Source organism: Passer montanus, unplaced genomic scaffold (assembly GCF_014805655.1).
Source record: "Passer montanus isolate IOZ18808 unplaced genomic scaffold, ASM1480565v1 scaffold5, whole genome shotgun sequence".
NCBI lineage: Eukaryota > Metazoa > Chordata > Aves > Passeriformes > Passeridae > Passer > Passer montanus.
In genome coordinates this window covers 17996421-18022157 of record NW_024369929.1, presented here as the reverse complement: position 1 = coordinate 18022157, position 25737 = coordinate 17996421, and the positions used below count along the sequence as shown (strand labels likewise).

Below are 25737 nucleotides of genomic sequence, written 5' to 3'. Positions count from 1 at the left end.
GACCATGGGATGGCAGTGAGAAGCAGTGTTTTCATGCCTGTTAGTGCTGCAGATGGGCCCCTTGCCTCTGCAGCTGGCACTGTCACCAGTGCTGCCTGGCTGGCAATCCACAGGCTGGCCTTCCCCCTGCAGCACCTGGGCAGACGCCCACAGGCCTGGAAAGATGCCCACAGGTGGCCACGGTGATTGCACTGTGCCCAGGAGCCCTCCCTGGCACGTGGCACAAGGACGAGGCTGCTGGTGTTGGTGCTGTGCATCACGCAGTGCTCCCCAAGTGATGTGGGTAACCACTGCTAAAATTCTGTCTGGGATGTACAGGCACCAAGGGGGCAGAAGCTGTGTCACTTTGTCCCAGTAGTAATGTTGAAAAATGGGGGCAGATCACTTCTCTTCTGGAAGCCCCAAGCAGCAGGACTGGAGGTCCTGGCATGGGGGAGCTGTGGATCCCTGAGGATCCAGGGTGCTCCTTGTCAGCACTTCTGGGACATCAGCAATGCCTTCACAATTATCATTGCCTCAAGGATGACTGGGTTTTGTCTCTTCTGGCTGCACAGAATGCCCCTGGCCCCACTTCCTGGGCCCTCCTCACCTGTGCCTCCTCCCACCCTCCCATGCTGCTCCCCATGGTTCACTTGCAACATCCCTTCTGTGCACAGGAACTTGCTTCCCAGTGTCTCCAGCCGTGTGCCTATTCCATGTCCAGTGCCAGAAATGCCACTGAACTCAATGCATTTGCACAGTGATGGTTTGGCTTTAGTCTGGAGGGATGATTTTTAGCCAAACTGAAAGACAAGTTCAGAAAGCAGCTACAGATGCCAAGTACAAATAATTCTGCTGAGAGCTTAGCTCTCTTTGGGCTGAAAGCTAACTTCTGGGCTTATCTGTCTGATTAATTGCTAGTAAAACATTCCAGTAAAGTGAGTTTGATTTAAAGCTGTGCTGAATATTGACCTTCATCCTTCCAATCCTTTCCACCCTTTCCATCCTTCCACCAGATTGATAGAGCTATTTTAGAAGAACTGAGATCTGCCTAGAAAGAGGCAATGGGAGGTTGTGGAGGGTGGAAAGAACATTGTCAGCAAGCAACAGTTGTCTGAAAGATGCAAAATAAAAATAGTTGGACCTCTAATTTATATGAGGGATTAAAACCTATGAAGGTCTTAAACCCTATAAATTATACATTCCAACAGTTAAGTTCTAAGTGTCTGGATTTTTGAGTGGATGTAATGTCCAGAGGTAGGTATTAGCAAAGACTGTAATCAAAAAAGGTTCCATGCTGCCTGCAGTGACCAGGAAAGTGCTGCAGGAAGGTGCTGTATGTTGTCCTGCATTCCAGAGCTGTCTGATGTGGGCATACAGCAGTAGCTCTGGTCCTGGCTGTCAGCATGGCAGACAATCATTACCCTACAGTCTAATAATTTAATAGGGCCCTGGAATTATGGTAGCATTTTGCCAAATATCTGTACAATGCCCATGACAATGTGAGCACACGAATTGCTTTTCTGCACTCCCCGGATCTTGTTTGCTCTTTGACTTCTCCTTTTTTTCTTTTTTTTTTCTCTAAATGGAGAGAGAAAGTAGACTCCTGTCTTGTTTCATATTTGTGCCTCTGATAGGAGAATGAGAATTCTTGTTGTCTAGGTACTTCCCATAGCAGCAGCTTAGGACTGCACATTTGGATTAAAGAAAAATGCTTCATTAAAGAAAAACAATTGTTATGAATGAGTGGAGACTTGTTACCAGGGCTGCACCACTCCAGTGAAAGCTGAGTTGGCATCCACTGACTGGCTCACAGAGCCCTGTGCTGGCTAGGGTTTGGGCAGTGCTAGAGACACCTCTCTGTGGCAGCTGGGATGAGGCAAGGCACTTCTGTCTGGAAGGGGATAATTTGTCTGCGCCAGTGTTTACTGACACAGCCATCTGGCACAGGCAGGCAGCTCAACGTGCCTGGTTCTCTGGACTCCAGAATACATTGGAGCCGAGTGTGCTGATCCAGCAGAAGGATTTCTTTCCTTGTTGTTGAAAAGAGTTTGCTCTGTTTTATGAGACTTGGGTATCAAACTGGATCTTGAATGCAAACTGCAGCCTTGCAATCAAACCCATACTGAAGTGGAATTTTTGAGGCTAAAATATCAGTAGCTGGATGCTGTCTCATCAGCTTCTCTCATCCTGTCTAATCCTTTTTGTTTCCTCAGGCCAAAGAACTCTTCATCACCGGAGTGACACCCTGGATACGGTGATCCTGGTAAATCCTAATGTGGACAGTGTTGTGTCTGAGGTAAGGACCAGATGTGCCATCAAGTTCTCTCCACAGCAGCTCTCCTGCCCTTGCTTGACATGGTGGTCATCATTATCACACTTTGCACCTTCTGGAGAGTGAAAACCTATTGCCAGTCTGCTGCAAGGTGTGGTGAAAAGGCCAGGTGTTCTGGTCTTGCCAGTAATCAGGATATACACAGGAACTCTGATGTGACATGGAGCTGTGTTGGGCAGACAGTAGCAGTGTCTTCCATTTTCAGCTCGTATGTAGAGAACGTAGGGTTTGGCTGTTTGTGAATAACGTGAGTTATCGCCTGTCCGTGGGATTGGGATTCTGGGTGCTGGTGTGGAGTACAGGTAAATTCTAACGGCAGCCCTCTGCCTCATCTCCTGTCTGAATAGGTCCGCTCACTCGTGTGTGATTCATCAGCCCACAAACTACTGATCCTGTGTGGTCAGAGCTCAGACCAGGAAGGAGACTTGGTCCTGCAGACAGGGACCTTTACTTACCAGAAGTTTGCCGAGATACTTTCAGATCCGGAGGTGAGTGTGAGCCGTAATCCAGCACATCCCTCCTGGTCAGAGTGCACGGTAGAATAATGCAGCCTGCACCCTCCTTCAGGTAATCTTCAGGCAGATTTGCAGACAGATGGGTTTGAAATCCAGCAAAAAATTGCATACTATAAATAATTAATGTTATTGTCTTGGGAATCTTGCTTTAACTCTCTGTCTTAAGTTTTCCAAGGTGCAGGCATGGGTGATTCCTTTAAGTGTTCAGCTTGAAATACCCTTCCAGGCTGGCTCTGCAAGGAACAAACACTCAACATTTCTTAAAGCAGTTCTTAACATATCTGTGGGCAGCTTCCAAAAACATTAAGAATTTCAAAAGAGAGCATGGCTCTCTATGCATTGATTTTCCATGGGCTTTCAAACTATTTCATCTATCCCCAATGTTTCCCATTGGTAAAGTGCTCATGATATCTTCAGTATTTCTGCATTAACTAGCTGCATTTTTTTAAAGTGCTGTATAGGTCTCAAAGCTCTATTTAACCTTTATTTGTCTGTGCTTATCTCATTAGGTCACCCAGATTCTCAGCAACTCTCATTCAGATACCAAGGCCTCTCTTACTGTGTCGTGCCTAGGAGAAGGAGCCTGGAGCAACCTTGGGCATCCTCGATTTCAGGACATTATTAATCTAAAACTGAATCCTGATCCAGTTCTGCCAGAAATGGATGGGGTGTCTGAATTTGCAGAATATGTCTCTGAGACAGTTGATGTGCCATCTCCATTTGATCTCCTGGAGCCACCCACCTCAGGGGGTTTTCTGAAGCTTTCTAAGCCCTGCTGCTACATATTCCCTGGGGGAAGAGGTGATTCTGCTCTCTTTGCTGTCAATGGGTTTAACATCCTTGTGGATGGTGGCTCTGAGAGGAAATCATGTTTCTGGAAGCTGGTAAGGCACCTGGATAGGATTGACTCAATCCTGCTCACCCACATTGGTGCAGACAACCTGCCTGGCATCAACGGGTTACTGCAGAGGAAAGTTGCTGAGCAAGAGGAGGAACAATCCCAGGGCTCTACCAACTACAGTGACTGGATGAAAAACCTAATTTCTCCTGAGCTAGGGGTGGTTTTTTTTAATGTTCCTGAAAAGCTGAAGATGCCTGAAGCCTCCATGAAAGTAAAGAGGAGCATCGAAGAAGCGTGTATGACACTGCAGTATCTCAACAGACTGGGCATTAAATCAGAGCCTCTCTACAGGGTGGTGAGCAGCACCATTGAGCCCATCACACTCTTCCACAAAATGGGAGTGGGTAAGCTGGACATGTATATACTGAACCCTGTCAAGGACAGTAAAGAAATGCAGTTTCTAATGCAGAAATGGGCTGGCAACAGTAAAGCAAAAACTGGCATCATTCTTGCAAATGGGAAAGAAGGTGAAATTTCTGTTCCCTATCTCACATCTATCACAGCCCTAGTGGTATGGCTACCAGCCAGCCCAACTGAGAAAATTGTAAGGGTTTTGTTTCCTGGAAATGCTCCTCAAAATAAGATATTGGAAGGTCTTGAGAAACTCAAGCACCTGGATTTTCTGAGGTACCCAGTGGCTACTCAGAAAGATATCACTTCTGGAATACCTCCACCTGTGCTGAAACAGACCAAAATTAAACAAAGAACTGACAGTAAAGAGAGTCTTAAGTCTTCCCCCAAGCCATCTGTGACAAAGCAAGTCAAGAAGGAAGAAGCAGTTGAGGAGGGGATTAAGGAAGTAAAACCAGAAGTTGTAAAGGATGCTAAAATTGAAAAAAAAGTTAAGGAACACACAGAGAAAGTTCCAGAGAAACCTGTTAAACATGAAAAGATAAAGACAGAAACAAGTGATGTTCTCAAAGCTGAGAAAAGAAAATTGACAAAAGACAAGGCTGGGAAAAAGCATCTCAAAGAGAAAGTATCCAAATTAGAGGAGAAGAAAGACAAAGAAAAGAAAGAGATTAAGAAGGAGAAAAAGGACTTTAAAAAAGATGATGGAAAGAAAGATGAGAAAAAAGATTCAAAAAAAGATGATAAAAAGAAAGAAAACAAACCAGAGCTCAAAAAAATTCCCAAACCAGACTTGAAACCATTTACCCCAGAAGTAAGAAAAACATTGTACAAGGCAAAACTTCCAGGCAGACTCAAAACAGAGAAGCTCAAAGTAAAACCTGAGAAAGAACCTGAAAAGGTTGCTGCTGACCTTAAGACATTACCAATGGAGAAGGCATCTGTGCAAGTGGATCCAGGAGAGACATCCATAGTGGAACAGAGGTTAGTCCTGTCTTCACCAGAAGATCTTACAAAGGACTTCGAGGAACTGAAGCATGAGGAGAGAGGGGCCTTGCAGGTGACTCAAGAACTGTCTGATATGGGGGTTAGTGATCACATTATGGGAGCACCTGAAGCAGAGATAAAAGACTCTGTTGATATGACTGGTCAGAGTAACCTTGAAGTGGATCTGATTTTAAAAAGAAAGACCCCTGATCAGGGAGTAACTACTACTGATGTGGAAAAAGAATCATCAGCAGAGGAAATGGCAGTCCATCAGCAGGAGCTGAGGGGTGGTCCTGCTGAAAAAATAGAGAATGAAAGGAAAACAATAGACGAAAACCATGACATAAGGTACTGGGAGGGAAAAGCTGAGCAGGGCAAGGACATTCAGGCTTTTCCTGACAAAGAACACCTGCCATCACATACAGACCTCTTGGCAAAGGGTGCTCGGCCACCAGTGTTCAGAGAGGAAGAAAAGGAGGAAGAGGAGAAAATCTCTTTGGACAGAAAACAGAGAGAACCAGAAACTTGTGAAAAGTATATTGAGGGGACAGAGGTACAGGAAGAGGATGAGAGGGAAAAGAGAGAAGACGTGATAGAAAAGGCAGAACTGGAAGAAAAGGAAGAACAGCACATGAAAGCAGAGGAGAAAGTGGAGAAGAATAGAGAATTCTGTGAGCTGAATCAGGATGATAGGGAGGACAAACTGTTCACTATTACAGAGAAGGAAAGAGAATTTAGTTTCATGGATGAGAAAACCAAGTTACTTGGAAAGGACATAACAAAGGAAGAGTCGTATCTGAGCAGCCTGCCAGTCCCACCAGGAGCAACAGCAGAACATGTTTCTTATATCCAAGATGAAACTATCCCTGGCTACTCAGAAACAGAGCAGACCATTTCTGATGAAGAAATACATGATGAACAGGAAGAGAGGATCCCACACTTGAAGTATGATGTCAATGCCTATAACATTTCTGTTCCTGACCATCCAGGCTCTTTTGAAGCAGTACGTGGAATACAGACCATGCCTCCTGCTGATCTTTCAACCAAGGGCTATGCTGGGCAGGAGTCTGAAATCCTGGCGTATCCTACAAACATTGTGGCAGCACCTCTAGCTGAGGAGGAACACATATCTTCTGCTACCTCCATTACTGAATGTGACAAGCTTTCATCTTTTGCAACATCAGTAGCAGAGGATCAATCTGTTGCATCCATAACAGCACCACAAACAGAAGAAACTGGAAAAAGCTCCTTACTTCTGGACACAGGAAACAGTATGCCCTCCTCTCGGACTGAAGCAACCCAAGGTCTTGACTATGTTCCCTCTGCTGGCACAATTTCTCCCACATCATCCTTGGAGGAAGACAAATGCTTTAAATCTCCACCCCCTGAAGATTTCCATGCATTAGCAGAAGGAGAGAGGAAAGTGGAAACTCAAAAAAAGGACCTTCACGAGGAGGCAGAAGATGAAGAAGATGAAGAAGATGGGACTCCAAATATTGAGATGCCTGAGAAACTCAGAGGGCATTACAATGCCCCTGTGTTTGTTCCTCAAGGATGCCCTGACAATGTGATAATCAGTGTTCCCACCCAGGTGATGCCTTTATCCACTGAAGAAGCACCGTTTTCCCAGGCTGACTCTGCAGAGGCTGAAGAGCGATGCACGAGTCCCGATGACAGCACAGTCAAAATGGCCTCTCCCACTCCATCTGGCCCCACCAGTGCAGGGCACACACCCTTCCACCAGTCTCCAGTGGAGGAAAAGCTGGAAACAGTAGATTCAGATCTATTTGAAAAACAAACGGATGCTGCTGCCAAGAAACTGGAAGGCCAAACTTCTGTTGTGGCGAAGGGAGCCAAGGGTGAACCTCTCAGAGAGGACGAGGCATCTGTGGCTAAATCCAGACATGAAAGAGAAGTGCCTGGACCTGTGCAGCACAAACTGGTTTTGAGCAGTGATGTTCCTGTGGAGGAGGAGGTACAGGAAGAACCAGTGAGGAGGGAGGAGCTGCCCTGGCTCTCTTACCACAAGCAGGACACGGTGGTGATCGGGGAGGATGAGGAACGTCCCAGCACAAAACCAGAGAAAGAGCAAGGAACTAAAACCATGACAGAAAGTTTAATAGGATTTCCAAAACACTTGTCCTTTGAGCCATTTGCAACCACAGGAACTTCTCTAGGAAATGTGGATCTTCCACAGCTCACAAGCCAAAGCAAATCTGAAAATGACAAATTTTCGCAATTTTCACCAGATGGCATCAAATCACCTTCTTTTACAGAAGAAAGCGTTGGTAAAGAAAAATCCTCAGATATTTCTAAGAGAGTTACTACTGAAGGAGGAAAACTGCTATGTTTCACAGGAGACACCTCAGAAGAAGAGAAATCTTCTCATGCTTCCATTGAAGATATTTCCCCAGAAGAGACCAAATCAGTTTCTCTCGCTGAGAGTTTCAGCAGGGAAATCTCTTCAGATGTTTTTATTAAAGGAATTTCTCCAGAAGATATCAAAGCTCTTAGTTTCACAGAAGAGATATCTACAAAAGAAAAAACTGTGTCCAACTGCACTGACAAATTCTCTTCAGAAGCTGTGAAATCCATGTGTTTCACAGACCAGAGCCCAGCTACATATGAAAAATCACTGGAAATTTCTGCCAAAGAATTGAAAGAAGCATCAAAATCTTTTCCTTGCCCAGAAAGTAGTTCAGTTAAAGGCACATCACCCGGAGATTCTTCAACTGAAGAAATGTCTCCAGATGACAGCAGTTTATTTTCTGCATCAGAAAAGGGCCTGTTGAGGGGAAGAAATGCAGGCTTGGACTCTCAGGAAGTATCTCCAGATGCAAAGGGCTTACATTTTACAGAATCTAGCCCAAGTGAAGATAAAACATGTTCACACATTTCTACTGAAGGCATAAAATCTTGCAGGTTCACAGAAGCTCAAGAAAAAAAATCTCCAGAAATGGAAAAGTTTTGCATGAAAGATTTAAGTTATGAGAAGAAAGTGTGGTTTCCTGAAGAGGTAGAAGAGGTCCCTGTTCAGGGAAGGCGGCAGAGATATGACAAAGAGAGAGAGTGTACATTCTTGGATGAGGTACCAGAATTTGAAACAAAATCCTTTCCTAAATTGGGAAAGGAGGACAACCTGTCTCCTGCCTTACCTGGCAGCCATACCTGGAGAGAAGCAGAAAGGGAAGCATGGGGTTCTGCCTTTGGGTATCTTCAGGAAGGGAGAGACAGTGGGAGAAGAGAGCAATTACCCAGTGAGGAGGATGAGGAGCTTCACCATGCTAAAGACAAACCCATGCTACTGCAAGCAGAAACTGAATGTTTAAAGATGGAGTCATTTGATTACAAACAAGACACACAGAAGGGTGCCCAACCTATGTCAGAAACAAAGAAAGTGGATGTGATTCCTGTTGACATCACTGTCCCAGAAAGGACACAAAAGGAAGGTTCTCCTCTATCTCCTCAGTATGTCCCTGGTGAGGAAAATCAGGCCAAAGCTTTAACTGGAAACAAAAAAAGTCAAGAATTGTTGTTGACCTCTAAACAAGATTGCTCCTGCTTAGACAGTGAGGAGAAAGCTGTCCTAGATATCTATGCAAAGTCACTAGACCAAGTTCTGACATCTCCCCTGTCTGCAGTGAGAAAGGAGACAGAGACACTTCCACAAGCAGACAGGCCCTGCAAGCCACCTTTATGGGAGGATGTCCCATCAAAGATGTCTGAAAAGAAATTAGACATCAGTGATTTGTATCAGGAAATAGATTGCAAATACAAGTCAGATAGCAGGCAAGAGGATGACTGCAAATCCACTGAGGGTCTGGATGACTCTACAGGAAGAAAAGAGCAGACAGCAGCAGCATCTACTCTGTTGCAATCTACAAGAGCAGCAGAATTTATTGCGGAGTCCACAGAAGGGAGTGCTGAGCTGTCAGGGCAGTATGCACGCTCCCCTCCAGCACAAGGCCCATGTCAAAAAAGTAGTGATGCTGTTGGCTGTGCTGGGGCTGTGGGTGCTACCATCCGAGAGGCGTATCCTCCAGAGACCTATTCCAGGAGTTCCCCTGAGCCCTATTCCTATGAGGAAGGGGTCTGCATACAGAGAGATGATGACACTTCCACAAGACAAGAGCCAGAAGAAAGAGAACCAACTCCCTACCCCGATGAAAGAAGTTTCAAGTATGCTGACATCTATGAGAAGATAATTGTGTCTGGAGTGGGACCCTCCCCCTTCACAGCCATGGGTGCACACAGCCCAGGTCACACTGACAAGGTGCCAGTGACAGCACTGAACTCTCAAAAAGGTCAACATTTTCAGGTGTCTGCAAAGGAAGAAGAATCCTGCCTTTACACCTCTGCTGAGAAGGAACTGTCATCTCCAGCATCCCCTAAGGATAAAGCAGATTCAGTCTTTGACTATCGAGACATCCACGAAAGATCCTCCCCCTTGTCTGAAACAGGGAAGCCTAGGACATCAGAAGGACAGGAAAAACTCACTGTGTCTTCTGCTTTGCCAGGAGAACTGGACTCTGCACTGCATCCATCATCTGCGAGCGCAGCATTTGCCTCTCCCACCGTCACAACTGACACCTTTTATCAAGGAAAATCATCCACCTATATTGATGCTGGTTGTCCAGATGAGAATATAATTTTGTCTAGCCAGGAGCAGGTATCTTTGTCCCTGAAATCTGAAATCCCAAATCCCAAAGATACATACTATGAGAAAGCAGGTCGAGGGGAAGAAAGTGCAAGTGACTCAGAGCTAGAAAAAGGTGCTAAGGAGAAGTCTGAAAAGGAGTCTAAACTGCACAGCCCTGCTGAAGCTGCAGGCACTGTCTACACACACATCTCAGCCATCAGCAAGTTCCCTGTCTCAGACCCCTTCCTGCAGAGCAAATGTCAGGAGCCCCTTTCACCCAGCTCCACTGCCTCTTCTCCCTCTGGTCCAGGCTGGCAAGAGAAATATGAAAGTAGGACGACTGCATCAGCTGCTGTTGTGGAGACATATGTTGCTGGTTACAGTGACATGCCAGACATGGGCAGAGATGAGCAAACTTCAGAAATGTGCCATGATTCTTCCCAAAAGATAGACATTGCTGAAAAATCCACAAAGGAATCCCATTTCTGGGTAGCAGATTATCCAAGTGCAGCAGTGGCTTCCAAGTGCCAAGAGCAAGCCACATACCTGAAATCTGCTTCCAGCAAACAAACAGAAGTATATGAACAGGGCCCAAGGGTAGAGAGCAGAGGAATGGATAGCTCTTCTGGATTTGAAACAGTCAGCACATTCAGACATAAGCAAACCTCCGCAAGCCATTTCAGGGATATTTCTCTTTCTTTAGAGTCTCCTTGTGCTTTGCTGTCAGACCAGGGAAACAAAGATGAGTACTTGGAGGTTTCTGAGAAAATCAGCAGCCTTGACTCATCTTTTCCTAAATTCTCACCGCTGAGTCCATATGAAGAAGACAAGGTGTTCTCCAAAGGTGTGGAGAAAGAGTCTGTGACCCAGCAGCAGCTGAAAGATGACTCTTCCAGCCTGTCAGAGGAACCTTCATCTGAAGCCACCACTCCTGTAATACTGACTACAGCAGACAGTTTCTATTCCCATATGCTTTCCACATCCACAGGTGCAGGAGTGGAATCAGGTACCAGGAGTGCTTGGGATGTGTCTCCACTGGTTCCAGATAATGCTGTGAAAATACATACAGCTGAAACCAAAGACTTAGTCCTTGCTGAAGAACATGGGTCTCCATTTCCCTGTGGCATGGGTGACCACACCTTGCCATGCAGAAAAGAGCGCCAGGGCTCAGAGCCCACACCATTCTCTGCAGAGCAAGAGCAGCAGCACTGTGGTGGCAGCCCAGAGCAGAAGGCACCATTTGCAGAACAGCCGTTGCTACTGACATCTCTCCCTGATGTGCTGACATCATTTTCTCATTGTCAGCACAAAGATGAAACTACAGCTAATGGTCCAACAGAGGTGAGCACCAGTCTGCCAGCTTTCCAAAGCACATACCATGCAGCAGAGGCAAAAGATGAAAAAACATGTCCCGATTTTGACAGCAGTTTTTCTCCATGCGCAGGCAAAGAGGAAACGGAGAGGCAAAGCCGTCCTTCCTCTCTGATGTCCCCTGAAAGCAGTTTCCAGCCATTTTTCCCAGATGTGCAGAGGGGTGAAAAAGCAGAGGACTGTGGAGATGCTTCCCATGACATGGAGACCCATTTAGGAGGCAGTTCTGATTGTGGACAGAAATTTTCCTCATGTGAATACAAGCAGAGAAAGGGAGAGCTCTCTCCCTCATTCATCAACCCGAGCCCCCATGAGCTCTCTGAAGACAGTGACCTCTCACAGGAGGAAGGTCACCCTTCAGTGCAGGGGAGACCGCCCCACACTGGAAGCAGTCCCATGCAAAGTGCCACAGTGGAGGAAACCCCTCCAACATCAGTGAGTGATTCTGGAACCTCCCAGTCAGACTCTGATGTCCCTCCTGAGACTGAAGAATGTCCATCCATCACAGCAGATGCCAACATGGACTCAGATGAAGATGCTGATTTCCTCCCAGTGGACAAAGCTGTGGGGAATGCTCATCACGCCAGTTCTAGGTCCAGCCATGATCCTCAGCCTGTTCCAATGGTAGATCCCCATCCACATCCTCCTCACCCTGATGTCTGCATGGTAGACCCTGATATGTTGTTAAACGAGCAAAGCATGAACAGAACTGATAAAATTTCCAAGAAAGACATAAAAGAAAAGAACAAAGGTGTCAGGAAGCCTTTGAGCAAACCCAAATCTTCCTCACCTGCCCGGAAATTAGATGCGAAAGGGAAACGATCGCCCACTCCTGTGAAACAGTCATCGGACAAGTCTCCAAAATCTGTCACTGCCAAAAAAGAAAGAGATGGAGGAGAAAAGCCCAAACCACGTAGTGCACTGATGCCAGAGGATGAGTTATCCCGGAGTAGTCACAGCAACCCTGGCAAGAGCCTTGTTAATGGCATCAAAACAAATCCCGGTAAGAAATCCTTCCTGAAAAGTGCATTATCTCTATAGGTCCAACACAGAGAAAAGCACTAGGTTAAATACAGCAGAACAGAGAACAGATCTTCCCAGGCAGGCATAAAAAGTTATAAGCAGTGATAAGGTTGAGGTGTACAAAAGATTGATATGAAAGTGCAATAGAGTCCTAGGAGTAGCAGGGATGGCAGGAAGCCAGGATGGACCTTCCAGAAAGACTAGTGTAATACCCTAGGATAGCATACATAGGCTATCAGAATGGGGGAGGGCGTGTGTGTGTTTAAGCAAATGTAGGTTATTGACAAAAGTTAGGACTAAATATTAATTGGGATGACAACTCTGCAAAAGTTAATAATGGAGATTTTTGGTTCCCTTCCCCAGAAAAAAGCTTCTGATCCTAAAGCTTTCCAATCCCTCCTCAAAAAATAGCAGAACTTCCTTTCCCACCCAAGTCCTGCGACAGCACTGGCCCAGAAATGCACCCAGGTCACCTCTGAGCAGCAGAGCTTGGATAAATCTCAACTTCACTGCTGCAGTGGAAAAGTCTTTCTGGAATGCAAGTCCTTCTGTGTTAATTTGAGTGTTTGTCCCTTGCAGAAGGGTTTTGATAGCCTCTTCTTTCCTGTTTTCCAAAGCTTCCAATAGTCCTAAGAGCAGTTTGTCGGTGCCTATGGGTCCACCTGTCTACGTGGACTTGGCCTACATCCCCAACCACTGCAGCGGGAAGAACACAGACCCAGAGTTCTTCAAGCGGGTTCGAGCATCTTATTATGTTGTGAGTGGGAATGATGCAGCCAACGGAGAGCCAAGCCGTGCGGTGCTGGATGCACTTCTGGAAGGGAAGTCTCAGTGGGGAGAGAACCTGCAGGTAGGCCATGGAAATACAAAGGGGTGTGTCATGCTTTTGATGTCACGAGTGCTCAGAAGAAGATGGGTGTCACATACCCAAGGGAGTACACTGAGAGGAAGCAAATAGTACTGGCTATACCCTGTTTCAGTCTCAGCAGAGTAATTGCTTGTACTAATGAGGAGGAGGACATCTGCAAAATGGTATGAATCGAAGCAGATATGTCCTCTTTTCCACATCCTCCTAAGGGGAGGAAGCATTAAGAGATCATACACTCGTCCTTACCTACTGCAGGATGAGCCTATCCTCAAGCAAAATCAAACACCAACACAAACTGAATTTTCACCAGTGTCCTACACCTAGTGGCATCTCTTGCTAGCCTGGCTTTCTGAAGATTGTTCTGACATCAACTTACTAATAGAGCATTTAAACAAGAATGTTCTGTAACAGTTCTTGCTTAGGCAGGCTTGCAGGACACCCCAGGTGGGCACTCCTGAAGACATATACAGAAAGGTATAAATGTTCTTCCAGATGAAGCAGCCTCATATTTCAAGCTCCCCGAGTTGCACACTGGGTCAATGGGCACATAGTGTCCATTAACAGTGACACTGCCAGTACTGTTCCTTTTCACACTGAAGGATCTTTCTGAGGCTGTCTCTGGAGCTCCAGAGCACGATGCTCTCCCCTGCTCTGCAGCCATTCTCATCATTATGGTGTCAGTGCTGCCAGTTTGCTGCCAGTTCAGAGCCCCATTGTGTTGGTACTGTATAAAATAAAGCTCTGCCTCAGAGCCTGACATCTGAAAGACACTAAATAGAACAAGCAGTACCAAGGGTACAGTGTTCCAAAATTAACAAGAAATTTTAGCCTCAGCTCCTATGGGCATTCTTTTCACTGCAGTTGTTCTCAATCATCCCTGCTGCTTTCTTTTCCCAGGTGACTTTGATCCCAACACACGATACTGAGGTAACACGAGAATGGTATCAACAGACTCATGAGAAACAGCAGGAGCTAAACATCATGGTACTGGCAAGCAGCAGCACTGTTGTGATGCAGGACGAATCTTTTCCAGCCTGTAAGATTGAATTCTAGATCTCCCACATTTTGTGTTCATCCATTGATTCTTCAGTCACCGATGCAACATGAGAGACACCATCTAATCACAGTCCAGTTCTTCTCTGGTTTAGTCCTCTACATGGTTCCCATTTGTCAGGCAATCGGGTATCCATCTTGCTCAGCACTGGATGCCATGAGGAAGAAGTGCAGGGCTCTGTAATTTTCTGGACTGAGCTAAGAGTTTGTGCAAGAGCAGTTGCAGGCCAGGGGCACTTTCACCTTCCCTGCTTTATTCTGCTGCCTGTACAGTTTCTGTATACTATCTTGGCTGCCTTGCTGCTGTGAGAGCTTGTTCTACTCTCTTCCTGGCTGCCTTGCCATTTAACCTGTAGCACCATGAACCTCACCTTTCTGGTGAGGGCTGAAGTGCTGCTGCTGCATGCAGAGTGCATGGGAGGCAGGGGGCAGAGGTGAAATCTAACTTGCAAAGAAATTGCAGCAGAGAGACGAGGGAAGACAAAACCCTCTGAACTGTAATGTAACAGTGAAGGTCATTCTTCCATCTCCCCTCCTGAGCATACAGGAGGTGTTCTGAGCAAGGGGACCTGCGCTCCAACTAGGCACGACCACCACAAGCCAGCTTGGCAAATTTCTGTCCCAAGTACTCGCCTGTGGCATCCTGCAGCACCTGTTTGCTGTGCTCAGGGAGCTGGGATGAAGGACATGGCAGTGGGAGGGGAGGGTTCAGCACATTCCTAACCTGCTAACTTGAGCTTTGCACACACAGCAGCCAACTGACTCCTGCACACCAGCTGTGTGGCAGGAGGAGGCACAGAGAGGCTGTGGCCTAAACAGTTACACAAAAAGAGCATCCAAACGCACAACTACAGCCCCCTCAACAGCAGAAGGGCTGAAAAACCTTGGCCATGCTTGGCCCAGGATGTACAAGAAACCTCCCTGTCCCTAAACCAAAGGCTCTGGAGGACTGAGGTGAGGCAGGTGAGGAGCACGCAGCCATGCTGGGGGAGGCTGGTGCCCAGCTGTGGCGCTGTGCTGTGCCAGCTTGCACGCAGCAGCCATCTCCTCACTGCCTGTGTGCCAGGCTCCAAGCCTTATAGTTGTGTACAAGCTTTTTGTTGTCCCCCCAAGTGTCCAGGATGTGGGGAATACAACTTGTGGTGTGAGGGAAGAGAAGGCCCTTCCCAAAATACTTGGGAAAAAGTAGTTTAGCAAGTGTAGTCATTCTCAGTTGCCCCACACTGTGGCAGGGGTGTGTTGATGGCACAGGTGAGGTGCTGCTCATCCATGTGGTGCCACCTTGCAGCTTGTTCCCTGGCCTGCACGTTGCTGTGGGCATCTGTTCTTGCTCTCTGGAGGCCCTGGCAGAAACACAAATGTGTGCAGTGAGTGCACTGTGGCTACTGAACAGCCACCCAGAACCTCCTTGGCACACAGACCTGTTTCAGTGTGGGAGACAGTTCTCCCAGCAGGGAGTGGGATGTTCAGGTGCACTAAGCCTGCAGCATCCATGAGCCTTTGCCACGTCCAAGAGAAGTGACAGAGGATCTTACCACAAAGATAGCTTTTCTGTAAGACAAAGAGAGTGGCAGCAGGCTGTGCTCTGGAAAAGAAGGAATGAGATGGAAAGCTGTGCTGCAGTGGCTGTCAGTCAGCACAACCTATTTCCATCTGCTGTGATACCCACTGTGCTTGGCCCTGAGCAGAGGGCTGACTCCACCATGAGCATCCTCGGACCCTGTGTTGCACTTGCCTGGGACACTTCAGTCTCAATGCTAGTTTCTGGCAGGTGACATGAAGAAAATGCTGCTTAGAAACCTGCTCCTAGCACTAAAATGGAGTTTCTAGGGAAATGGTCTATTTTGCATTTTAATTTATATATTTATTTTTTTAACGTTAAGCTGCATTTTGTGTTAATATTTTAATTTATACATGTTAACATGATACCATGTGCTTTTAGTGTCAGTTCAGAGGTTTTCTCAGTACAAATACTAACATGCTGCAATTTAAACAAAATGAAAAGACCATAGAGAACTTGTGGGCAGCAAAAATGTATCTGCAAGGCTGTGTCTAAAACCCAGCAGCTGCAGGACAAGGCCTGAGGCCAGCAGCCTCCCCAAGGCACAGCCAGCTCTTTGGCTATGGCCCTTGTTAGGAGCATGTGAGCTTACTCAGGGCTTTAGCAAATTCCTGCCCTGTGCCGTGTTCATTCTAACCATGGAATCAGCTGTGTCTGCCAGCACAATAAATGTCATTCTCTGTACCCTGATGGGGTCAGTATTCATGAATGTTGGTTCTGGCAATTGCAGGCACTAAAACATCTGCCCCTGCCCCTCCCCAGAATGCTGGGGAGCTTTGTCTACTGTGCTTTGGGGAGACCCCGGCCCCGTGCCACGGTGGCAGCTGCCGGCTGCCAGACACCAGAGGCACAAGCATGGCCCTCACTGGCTCCTGGGATCCCTCTGCCTAGCTAGATGTAAAAGCTAATGCACTAACTTTAGATAGACCCACACATGAATGTTTTCTCAATTTTAAACTTGAAGCAATTCTGACTAAGCAGCAGTAAATAGTGAGGCTTTGTGAGGTGCCTGCATCCTCCAGGCAGGAGTGTGGCCACTGGCGGACTGCAGGAGGAACGCTGCCCTCCATGCTCTGCTCCTGCCTTCTGCAGCTCTGCTGCTTGGCTACCTTTATCCTACACCAGTTTGCTTCCCCGTCCTCAAGGCTCCACATTTTTTTCAGTTTTTGTCACAGTCTGTTCTGCCTTGAGCTTCTCTCACTCCCTACGTCCCTCTCTCCTCCACCCCCTTCCATCTTAAAAAAACAATGGGGAAAAAGACTTAGGAAAATGCTGATTCATAGAGTCTGGCCCTGCTCAGGCCACAGGAGCCAGCAGGACCCACTGGAGCCAGAGGTAATACAACACTATAGAGAGAAACAGTTAAACTCTGCTTTTGCTTGTTTCTGCATGTGGGCAACAACGCGTAATCTTCCTGTATGTAATAGGTAAAAAATACTATTTTAAACCTATAATTAAAAAAGTGAACGTCTTAATTGTATTGAAATGGCATCTTGTGCTCCTAGCTTCTTCTATGCTAAATGTTTTAAGAAGAGAGCCCTGATTCTTTTCTTCAGCATCACATTTCTATTTGAATTTAGTTCCTTGAGTTCTGTCCTTTTGCCCATTTCCATGTGAAACACTGTAACTAACTGCTGTCAAGAGAGGAGCCCAACACATTAATAATAAAGCCACATTAATTGCAAATGAGAACATCTCCAGTGGTTTGCAACTGTTCTTTCAGTGAGCCCACGCTTGTAGGCAGGAGCACACAGACATGGCTGCTGTGCCAGCCTCCCATGCCTCCCAGCTTAGGCGAGCCCCAGCTTTTCCACCAACACCCCACCTTCACCAGCAGCTGTGACTCAGAAAGGGACATGCACATAAGGCCAGAGCCTGCCTGGGACAGCCCCCCGCCCCTGGCCTCAGCAGGGTAACTCGTGGGCCCCTCCCGGGGAACATCTGGGACAGCTGGCTAAGGGCTGTAGGGGGAAAGTAGCTCCTGATAATCCTGTGAGGAGCCTGGTGTGGCCTGTCTGCCGTGCAACACCATCACTCCTTACAGTTCCAGAATCATGCAGTCCATTGCAGCCCTCTGCCTGTCCCTGCACTTCTTGGGAATGGCAACTCTGCCCTGTGCTGCTGGCACTCTGAGCTGCAAGGGTCTCTGGCAGCACACCTGCCTGCATGGGACCTGGGTGCAGGCATGCCAGGGATCCCATGCCTGACCCCACTGCAGCAGTGGGCTTTGCACCTCTGCAGAACTTCAACAGGACCTCCAGCAAGGGAATTCTCTTTCAGTTCTTTCAGCTACTTATCAGAAAACTGGGACAGCTGCTGCTCTGCCTGTGCTGGAACACAGTCAGGAGAGGCTGATGCCCAGTTAGTTCTGTTCCTGCCTGCCTGCCCTCAGAAGGAAACAATGGCACAGGTGGATGCCAGGAAAAAAGAAAGCAGGTTCCATGCTACAGTCCTCAGGAGAGAGGCCATCATTGCCCTAGAACAGACCACAGCTTGTGCAGGCCCTGGTGGAGACCTCAGGGCAGGACCTGCCATACCTGGTGCTGATGGGAAGAACCATGAATTGTTACCATAAAGCAGGAACTATTTCCACACACAGCTACTTTTCAGGTAAATGAGCACTGTCTCTGGCCATACTCCAGCTAACCAAGGTCCTGTGACTGCAGTGCATTTCCCAAAGGTGTGCAGTGACAAGCCTCAGGCTGTGCAGGGATCAGCACCTGAGAGCCACAGTCCCACCCCACAGGGCCCAGCTCCATGCCCCTCTCAGCAATGACCCCCTGCAGCAGGTGCTGCTGGGTCCATCGTGGCAGCCACCCTGCCCAGGCACCGTCCCCAGACAGAGACACACAGGTCCTGGCAGGAGATGTGGCTGGTGCTCAGCAGGGACGTGGCTGGTGGCAGCAGGTGCCACAGGCCACTGTCTGTGCAAGGGAGCAGGGCAAGGGCTGTGGGCAGTGCCAAGGGGAAATCTCATGGACGCTGCTCAGTCACCTGTGGTCCCTCAGCCAGCGCAGGGGTTGGCTGCACTGCTGTAGATCTGCACTGTGCAGATCTGTAAGGCAGGGAGAGAGAGTACAGGGCAGGCACAGCAAGTTGGGAGGGGGCTGGGGTGCCCCCACCCAGTGCTACACTCTGGGCAGCTGCATGACTGCTCTGTTCTCAGTGCAAGTAAACATGACTTTTCCCAAGTGGCAGCTTGGGATTACTGGGCATGAGGAAAAGGACATGACACCCAGGATGTGCTTTAAGTGACAGGAAGGTGTGGACCAGGTGAAAGGAGCTGAACACACCACTCCAAGTGTCTTCATTCTACCACAAACACCCCTGAGCTCTTCCCTAGTATGACCAGTTTTCCTGTGCAGGAAAAAGGAGGCTTTTTTCCTGGCCTGGAGCCTGTGCTTTTACTACAGGTCTGACTCCAGCTACAGCTGCTCTTCCAGGACAACAGAGCACGAGCAGGGCTTACTGTTCCAAGCACCTGCAAGCTTTGGCACATACACACTGCTGCCAAGTCAGCATCAGAGACAGAGAGACACTGGACCCACAGCATAGATTTACTATGAACACACACCGTCACAACACAGCATAGAGATCTTTGGGCACAGCTTCACAGAAACACAGATCCTAGCTACAGACAGACACGCAGACTTGTCCATGAATACAGGAGGAGTGGGAAGCACAGCCCTGGCCGGCACTCAGGATGCGGCAGGGACACCCGTATCAATCTCGCCCTCAGGCTTGTGCTCACAAGGCATTTACATAAATATCCATTAAATACTTTTCACTTTATATAATAAAGATTTCTCCTTATTGGTTTCTAATAGTCCTGGAATTATCAAAATAGCAGTTTCTTTTAATCCCTGTCACCAAGACCTCAGAGCTGTACCCTGCCTGATCCTTGGGGATGAGAAAAAAAAACAACTGTGTCTTCCCTGCACACCTCTCTCAGGCTGGATCCACAGGCTCCTGCCTGCCCCAGCCCAGCAGGGAAACATCCAAGGCCATGCCAAAGGGATGCTTCCTTGCAAGTGGCAGTCAAACCTGATGCCCTCACTACCCTTCTTTTCCACACTCATTCAGAATGCTTTCTGCTTCTGCTAGTTTTCCTACCATGGACTCTCTGGATTTTGGTGGCCAACAATGGGAATTGAGAGAGGAAGAAGGAAGAAACAGAGAGGTTGGTGGTTGTGATTGATCTGATTAATTTGGGCCCAGAATGCCTTCTTCTGAAGGCTGTGGGCCAAAAGGTCACCAGGGAGGATCTGTCCCCTTTGGACTTACCACCCTAAAAGCCTTGGCTGTACCAGTCCTCTAATGCTGCTATCCCAGTGAGCACAAAGCCCTTGGGACACCAGTGCAGCACCATGTCCCTGCTCCATGGAGGTGCCATGCCAGTACCATGACTGCATTGTTGCTCATTTAACGAGGCAAACATTCTTGCTGAATGGCAAAGAGCTGGCTTGTGGAGGAGCAAAGCAGTCTCTTCCACACCACAGCATCCTGAGGCCCTAGGAAGTGGCTTCTTCTCTGCTACGGACTGCCAGCTGCGTGAGGTGCCATGCAGGAGGTCAGGCTGCTTTTGGGCTTAGAAGTGCTTGCAGTGTGCTGTCCAGTGAGCCACTAAATTTGCTGATCCTTCTGACACAGCAGCTGCAGTTCTTCCACATTCTTCTCAGGAGGCAGTGGCTGCACCTGGCACAGGTGACCAGAGAGAAGCTGGTCTGACAGAGCACTGTCCCCCGGCAGCTCCTTGCCTGTATGCTCTGGGTCCAACACCTCTCCCAGCAGCTCCTCTTCACAGGGCACCAGCATCTCCTTGGACAGCCCAGACTGACCCAGGCCAGTCATTCCCCTGACAGACCCCTCACTTGGCTTCACTGTCTCCCCAGCCAGCCTCAGGTCAAACCCTTCACCACACTCTGGGTTTCCTATGCTACTTGGCTCTAACACTTCCCCAGGTGATTTTTCTTCATCCGGCTCCCCCATGTTCTTCTCTTCTGGGTCAGCGTCCTCCCCTGCCAGCTCCTTCTTGCACAGCTCCAGAATCCTGCCTGGCTCTGGGCCCTGATTCCAGATCAGGGTCTCTGGGGCACTTGGCTCTGCTACTGACAGCCCAGACATGCCCTCCTGCACATCAAGCCCTCTGCGGGGAGCTTGACTCTCTTCCTGCTCGGGGGACTGGCTAGTCAGCTGCTCCTCACTTTTTGGGGGGCTGATGGAAAGTTTCTCAGTGAAGCTGAAACGAGCACAGTTGTCCACAGAAGTTGGGGAGGATGGGCCTGCACTGGAGACGGTACTGGAGGGGCCACTGCTGTCTGCAAAGAGGAAGAAAAATCTTAAAACATGCAGCTAGTATTTTCCCACCCGAACAGTCACAGTCCCACAGTTCTGCAACCAAGAGGTGAGGGCTGTCTATATGCTGTGTGACCTGTCAGGGGCTTGCAGCTGGTCTTGGGTATTTCTGACAGTTCAGCTGATGAAAACCCAAGCACACAGAGTACAATTCTACCTTGTAATCCAGTGCTATATTGGCATACAGCCAAGAGTGGATTCTGTTGTCACAGCACAAAATGTGAAGTGTGATGTTTTGCTTCAAAATTAAAACCAATATATTTCATTCCCTTATTATTATGGAACAATCCCAGCTTCAGTTTGCTCCTCCTGGTTCCTGACAGACACAGTCCATGAGTGTTGAGTGAGAGGCAACACTAGAGAAAGAAATATTGATTCTCTACTAATGCTTATTCTTGCCTTATATTGCACAATAAGCGAAATTAGAGCAATACCTAGATTGTATCTAATCCAATAAAGGAGGAGAACTAAACAACTGTTTTCAGCCAGACTGGTTTCCTGACCTTGCTGACTTCATAAACTTCCCTCCCTGCCCATTACATTTGCCCCTGACTGAGAGCAGAGCAGACTCACACCAAGGGGGCTTATCCGAACGCTGACGCAGTGGCAAGGACGATGATGACAGGATTCGCTGGGACATAAAGGGGTCTCCTGGTATCTGGCTCCCAATCATTGAATCAAACAAAGCTTCAAGAAAAAAAAAAAATACACAGATCAGTAATATTCCAACAGACATAAAGGAATGGCTCATAGCCCAGCAGTCATGAGCAGGTGCTCTGGAAAGAGCTAAAGACCAGTGCCAATTCAGAGCCATGCCTGCCCATCAACTCCTGGGAATCTGAGGCTAAGATTTCCAGAGCTGGAGTCGGTATCCTCATCACCGAACTCATCAGCTACAGACAGTCCTGACTGATTGTTTGTCACGTAAATGGCCTAGGATGGCTCTGAGCTGGGTCCCATGGCACATTCCTGGGCTAGAACATTCTGGGACAGGCTCTAGGGACTGCACTTATCTCCAGTCCTGTCAGGCTGATGTGTCCCAAGGATGTAAAAGAGCAGGAGTGCTCCTTGCCTCGCCAGAGACAAGGCCACCTGCGCAGTACCTGCGGTGGACTGGACGTGTGATTCGCTGCAGCTCCTGCACACGGCTGTCAGGAACTCGTTGACCTGCCGCAAAGAGAGGGAGTTGTGCAGGGTCTCCAGGGGATAGATGGTGGGAACCATGGAACAGCCTTCAAAACCTGAAAGAGACCCAAGCAGAAAATGAATAGAGGAAACAGCAGGGAAAATCCATGCAGGAGCACTCATGGCTGAAGGAGCTGGGCACTCTGGGCACAGGATCAAACAACAGGCACACTCAGGCCTCAGGTCATCTCTTTTAACCCAAGAAAATCACCACGAAGCAATCCCATGCAGTAACAGATCTGAAAGCAAGCACCTGGGTACACATGGAGGGGAGTGGAGGAAAAGTATCTGGCAGCTGCCATTTTTGCTGCTGAGCCTGGGACACTTAAAATACACAGCAATGACAGAGAACTTGGCACAGAGCTTGGCACAGTGCCCTCTCTTACGGAAGCCAAACAGAATTTCCATTAAAGAGGTCCCACTGTTGGTGACCCCCTGCCTGGCACAGCCCCCTCTCCCCACAGCAGGGAGCACACACTGCAGCAGCCACAGGGAGCCACAGAACCTCCCTGTCACAGCAGCCCCCCATGCACCCCAACAGGCTGTGTCCAAAGGAAGGGCTGGGTAATGACTTGAATTATTTGTCCCTTTAACTAGACTTCACTGCCAGCAAGCCCATAAATAGGCATCTCAGTGTGTAATAGACACGTTCTCAAAGCTAAGCTGCATCACAACCATTCAGAATAAATCCTTTGCTGCTCAAGCCAGCAGAGTATCACAGCAAAGCATCTTCCTCGTCATCCCAGCTTCCTGTAAATGCCTTGTGGAACCAAGCCAACCTGAACTGTCAGAGAAGCAAGGAAGAAACAGGTGAGTCCCGGGTATATGGAATGAAGCTGCCCCCTGCTCTGCACCTCTCAAATGTAATGGCCTCTCAACTCCTCAGGGTTGGACCTCCCATTCTGTGACCCCCCCAGTCTCCTCCAAGGACCTCAAAAAGACTCTGGAAATAAACTGTGTTTGTATCTACAGAAAAGGAAAAATACTTTGAAATGCAAAAAATAAGAGAGTTCTTGATGCAATCTGTGGGAGGATGTCTGCCCAGCACACCAACAGGATAAAACTGACTCCTGCAGCTTGGCAGCACCTCAGGAGAAGCCCTGGAGCACCTGTTTGTGTACTGCAGACAGTTGTTGCAGTCACCTCCAGGACAGGCTCTGCTTCAATACCCTCCCCAAACCCAGTTCTACAAGAGGCAAGGAGCACAAGCCATGAAGGTGTCCACTGAATAAATAACAGCTGGTGGAGATAAAGAATCCTCCAGAGAGTTCAAGAGGTTACCTATGCCACAAAGGGCCTAAAAACATAATTCAAGACAGGATAACAAATCCTCAGCTAGGATGAAGAAACATAAGACACAGGAAAAAGACCACATTCTTGTGTCTGTTGCTAAGAAGTCCTGAGAGTGGAAGTGCTGAGGAAGGAAGAAATTACGTTCTTTATTTTCTCAGAGGCCTCCTGGGAGACAGAGCTAAACAAAAAAGGTGAGGGCAAAACTTAAAATGGTCATGGGACATAGCTGTGGAGCAGCCCAGTTTGAGGCTTATGTCATTTCACATCAAAATCTGGTTTGAGAGGGGCCAAAGTTTGCTCAGGAATTGGGGTCTCCAAAGAAAAAAGGAAGTTTAAATATAAGATAGGGCAAAGCAGTGTTACAAGACACACTAGGGGCACCAATGGGGATCTGAGTTCTTGGGCTTCCCTCTAGTAAGATGAGCAAATCAAAGGTCCAGCATGAAAAGAAAAATTAGACACTGACACACAGCTGATGTGAAATCATATACCTGTATCCCCAAAGTGCCAGGTGCCTGCTCATGCAACTCTGCACAGCGCTGTGGCACTGCACCACTCCTGAGCAAGCAGAGCAAAATGGCCAAAGTTTCCTCTTTCAAGGTGGAGGAGTACTGTGCTCAAGGAATCCTTTTCGTTTGTGTATGGGACCCCACTTGCCTGCACACTTCCCTAGACCTGCTGAGCTGCTGGGGAAGAGGCCAACAGTGGCTCATGCCACCACAGCACAGCTCAGGCAGCAGCTACCACTATGGATCACAATCCCTACGTGTCTCCAGTGAAGGCTCCAACCACAGCTGCAACACACAGCTAGCAAAGAACCAACACCTTTGGGAAGGGGCAAGAAAAATAAAATGTGACAGCAAGCCACAGGAAGCATCCTTGCCGGACAGTTACCCTGTGCTGACTGTGCAGCTACTGCTGATGCTCCCCCAAACTCTTTCCTGGGGCCTGAAGGGCAGGAGTCTGTGATACAGGCTATGGCATGAGAAACTGGACAGAATTCTATCCAAGAAGCACTTGTCCAGTCTCGGCACGAACAAAGCACTCACCAGGCTCCTCTCTGACATGCATCATCAATCCACCCCTATTTTTCTGGACAAACTCCAACATGCCACGTGTATATTGTATATGAAGGGTTAGGAGTCTAGACAGCACGTGTGACTGTCTAGTCATGTGCCCCAAACAGCAGTGACCCACAGCTCAGAACTGCTATAAACATCATCTGTCTCTTCCATATTCTTGTTTCCCCTTGAACTCAGTCAAGCTCCCAACATCCCCAGGTACCATGGTACAGAGCTTGGAAAAAACCCACTTCTGTCCCAAGTGTCTCAACTCACTCCATTAGAAACCTTCTTGCTCCTGGATCTACACAAAACTGTGAATCCACACCCCTTCACTCAGGCCACTTAGACCACTACTAAAAACATCCTTGCCAGATTTCTAATTTTGCAAATTTCTACCTTTTCCACCTTGTCTCAAGTAATGATGGTCAGATCAGAGTCCACTATTTCATATATAAGAGTTTGGGGCTGTTTCCCTTTGTAATTTAAATTCATTTACACTGGACATCACCGCTACTTTCCTGCTCATCATCACAGGGCTGCTCTCTGTCCACAGCTGACCTTTGGCTTTGAATGAATCACCAATAATGAATCACCAGTGTGATTCATTGCCAATATGAAGTTACTTTGCACGTTTCTTTTTCCCATCTATGACCACACAGGTTCCCAGACATTCCTTCAGGGCTCCACTGTTGATCTTTCCAACTGTGGATGCCAATGGAATACTTTTGACTCAGAGATTCTATCTTCTAATTCATGTTTCCTTTGTGTGGATAGAAGTACAGTGGAAAGCCAAGAGAGGACAGAAGAATGCAGTTTTCACAAGGAAGAAACCTGGGCTGTCAACCATGTCTGCTCTGAGAAGAGCCTCAGCAGGAATCCCAAACACATCAATGAACTGTGGGCTTGCTGGTGGACTGGGAAAACAGCATGAACTTGATGGTGAATATTTGATTTGCAGCTGGGAGGGCTTCTGTGCTGGTAAGGAGTTAGGTATGGAGCACCTAATGCCTGTGTTTGGCTGTGCTGGGCAGGATGCACCTCCCAGCAGCCTGCTGTGTCCAAAGCACTGAGCTCATTTCCTCTCCCCACCCGAGATCACAAACAGGGCCAAGCTCAGCCCTGGCTCTGGAGCAGTCTGCTGTGATCCAGCATCTCTTCCCTTGAAGCAATTCTGCTCCTCTTTAGCATTTGTTGCCAGGAGACCACGGAATTGTCCTAATTACATTTGAAAAACAACTAACCTCCAAATCTGTCTGC

The 25737-nt window shown here is 47.9% G+C and overlaps 2 protein-coding genes across 17 annotated transcripts in view; one reads left to right on the top strand and one right to left on the bottom strand.

The window, feature by feature from the left end:
* Nucleotides 1-17275, top strand: part of MAP1A (microtubule associated protein 1A) — a 47678-nt gene extending 30403 nt beyond the window's left edge. For 4 of the 6 annotated variants that reach the window (XM_039722756.1, XM_039722757.1, XM_039722759.1 and 1 more), the window contains 5 exons: nucleotides 2196-2278; nucleotides 2662-2802; nucleotides 3339-12081; nucleotides 12719-12951; nucleotides 13867-17275. In XM_039722756.1, the coding sequence (XP_039578690.1) occupies nucleotides 2196-2278; nucleotides 2662-2802; nucleotides 3339-12081; nucleotides 12719-12951; nucleotides 13867-14022 (9356 nt within the window). In that variant the 3' untranslated portion in view covers nucleotides 14023-17275. The remainder of the gene's footprint in view (nucleotides 1-2195; nucleotides 2279-2661; nucleotides 2803-3338; nucleotides 12082-12718; nucleotides 12952-13866) is intronic. The other 2 variants (XM_039722758.1, XM_039722763.1) reach the window with 1 other exon arrangement.
* Nucleotides 17276-19126: 1851 nt separating this feature from the next.
* The window catches only part of PPIP5K1 (diphosphoinositol pentakisphosphate kinase 1), a 41395-nt gene continuing 34784 nt past the window's right edge, over nucleotides 19127-25737 (bottom strand). For all 11 annotated transcript variants that reach the window (XM_039722764.1, XM_039722766.1, XM_039722774.1 and 8 more), the window contains 3 exons: nucleotides 22042-22179; nucleotides 21512-21625; nucleotides 19127-20901 (listed from right to left, as the gene is read on the bottom strand). In XM_039722764.1, coding sequence (XP_039578698.1) covers nucleotides 20207-20901; nucleotides 21512-21625; nucleotides 22042-22179 — 947 coding nt within the window. In that variant the 3' untranslated portion in view covers nucleotides 19127-20206. The remainder of the gene's footprint in view (nucleotides 20902-21511; nucleotides 21626-22041; nucleotides 22180-25737) is intronic.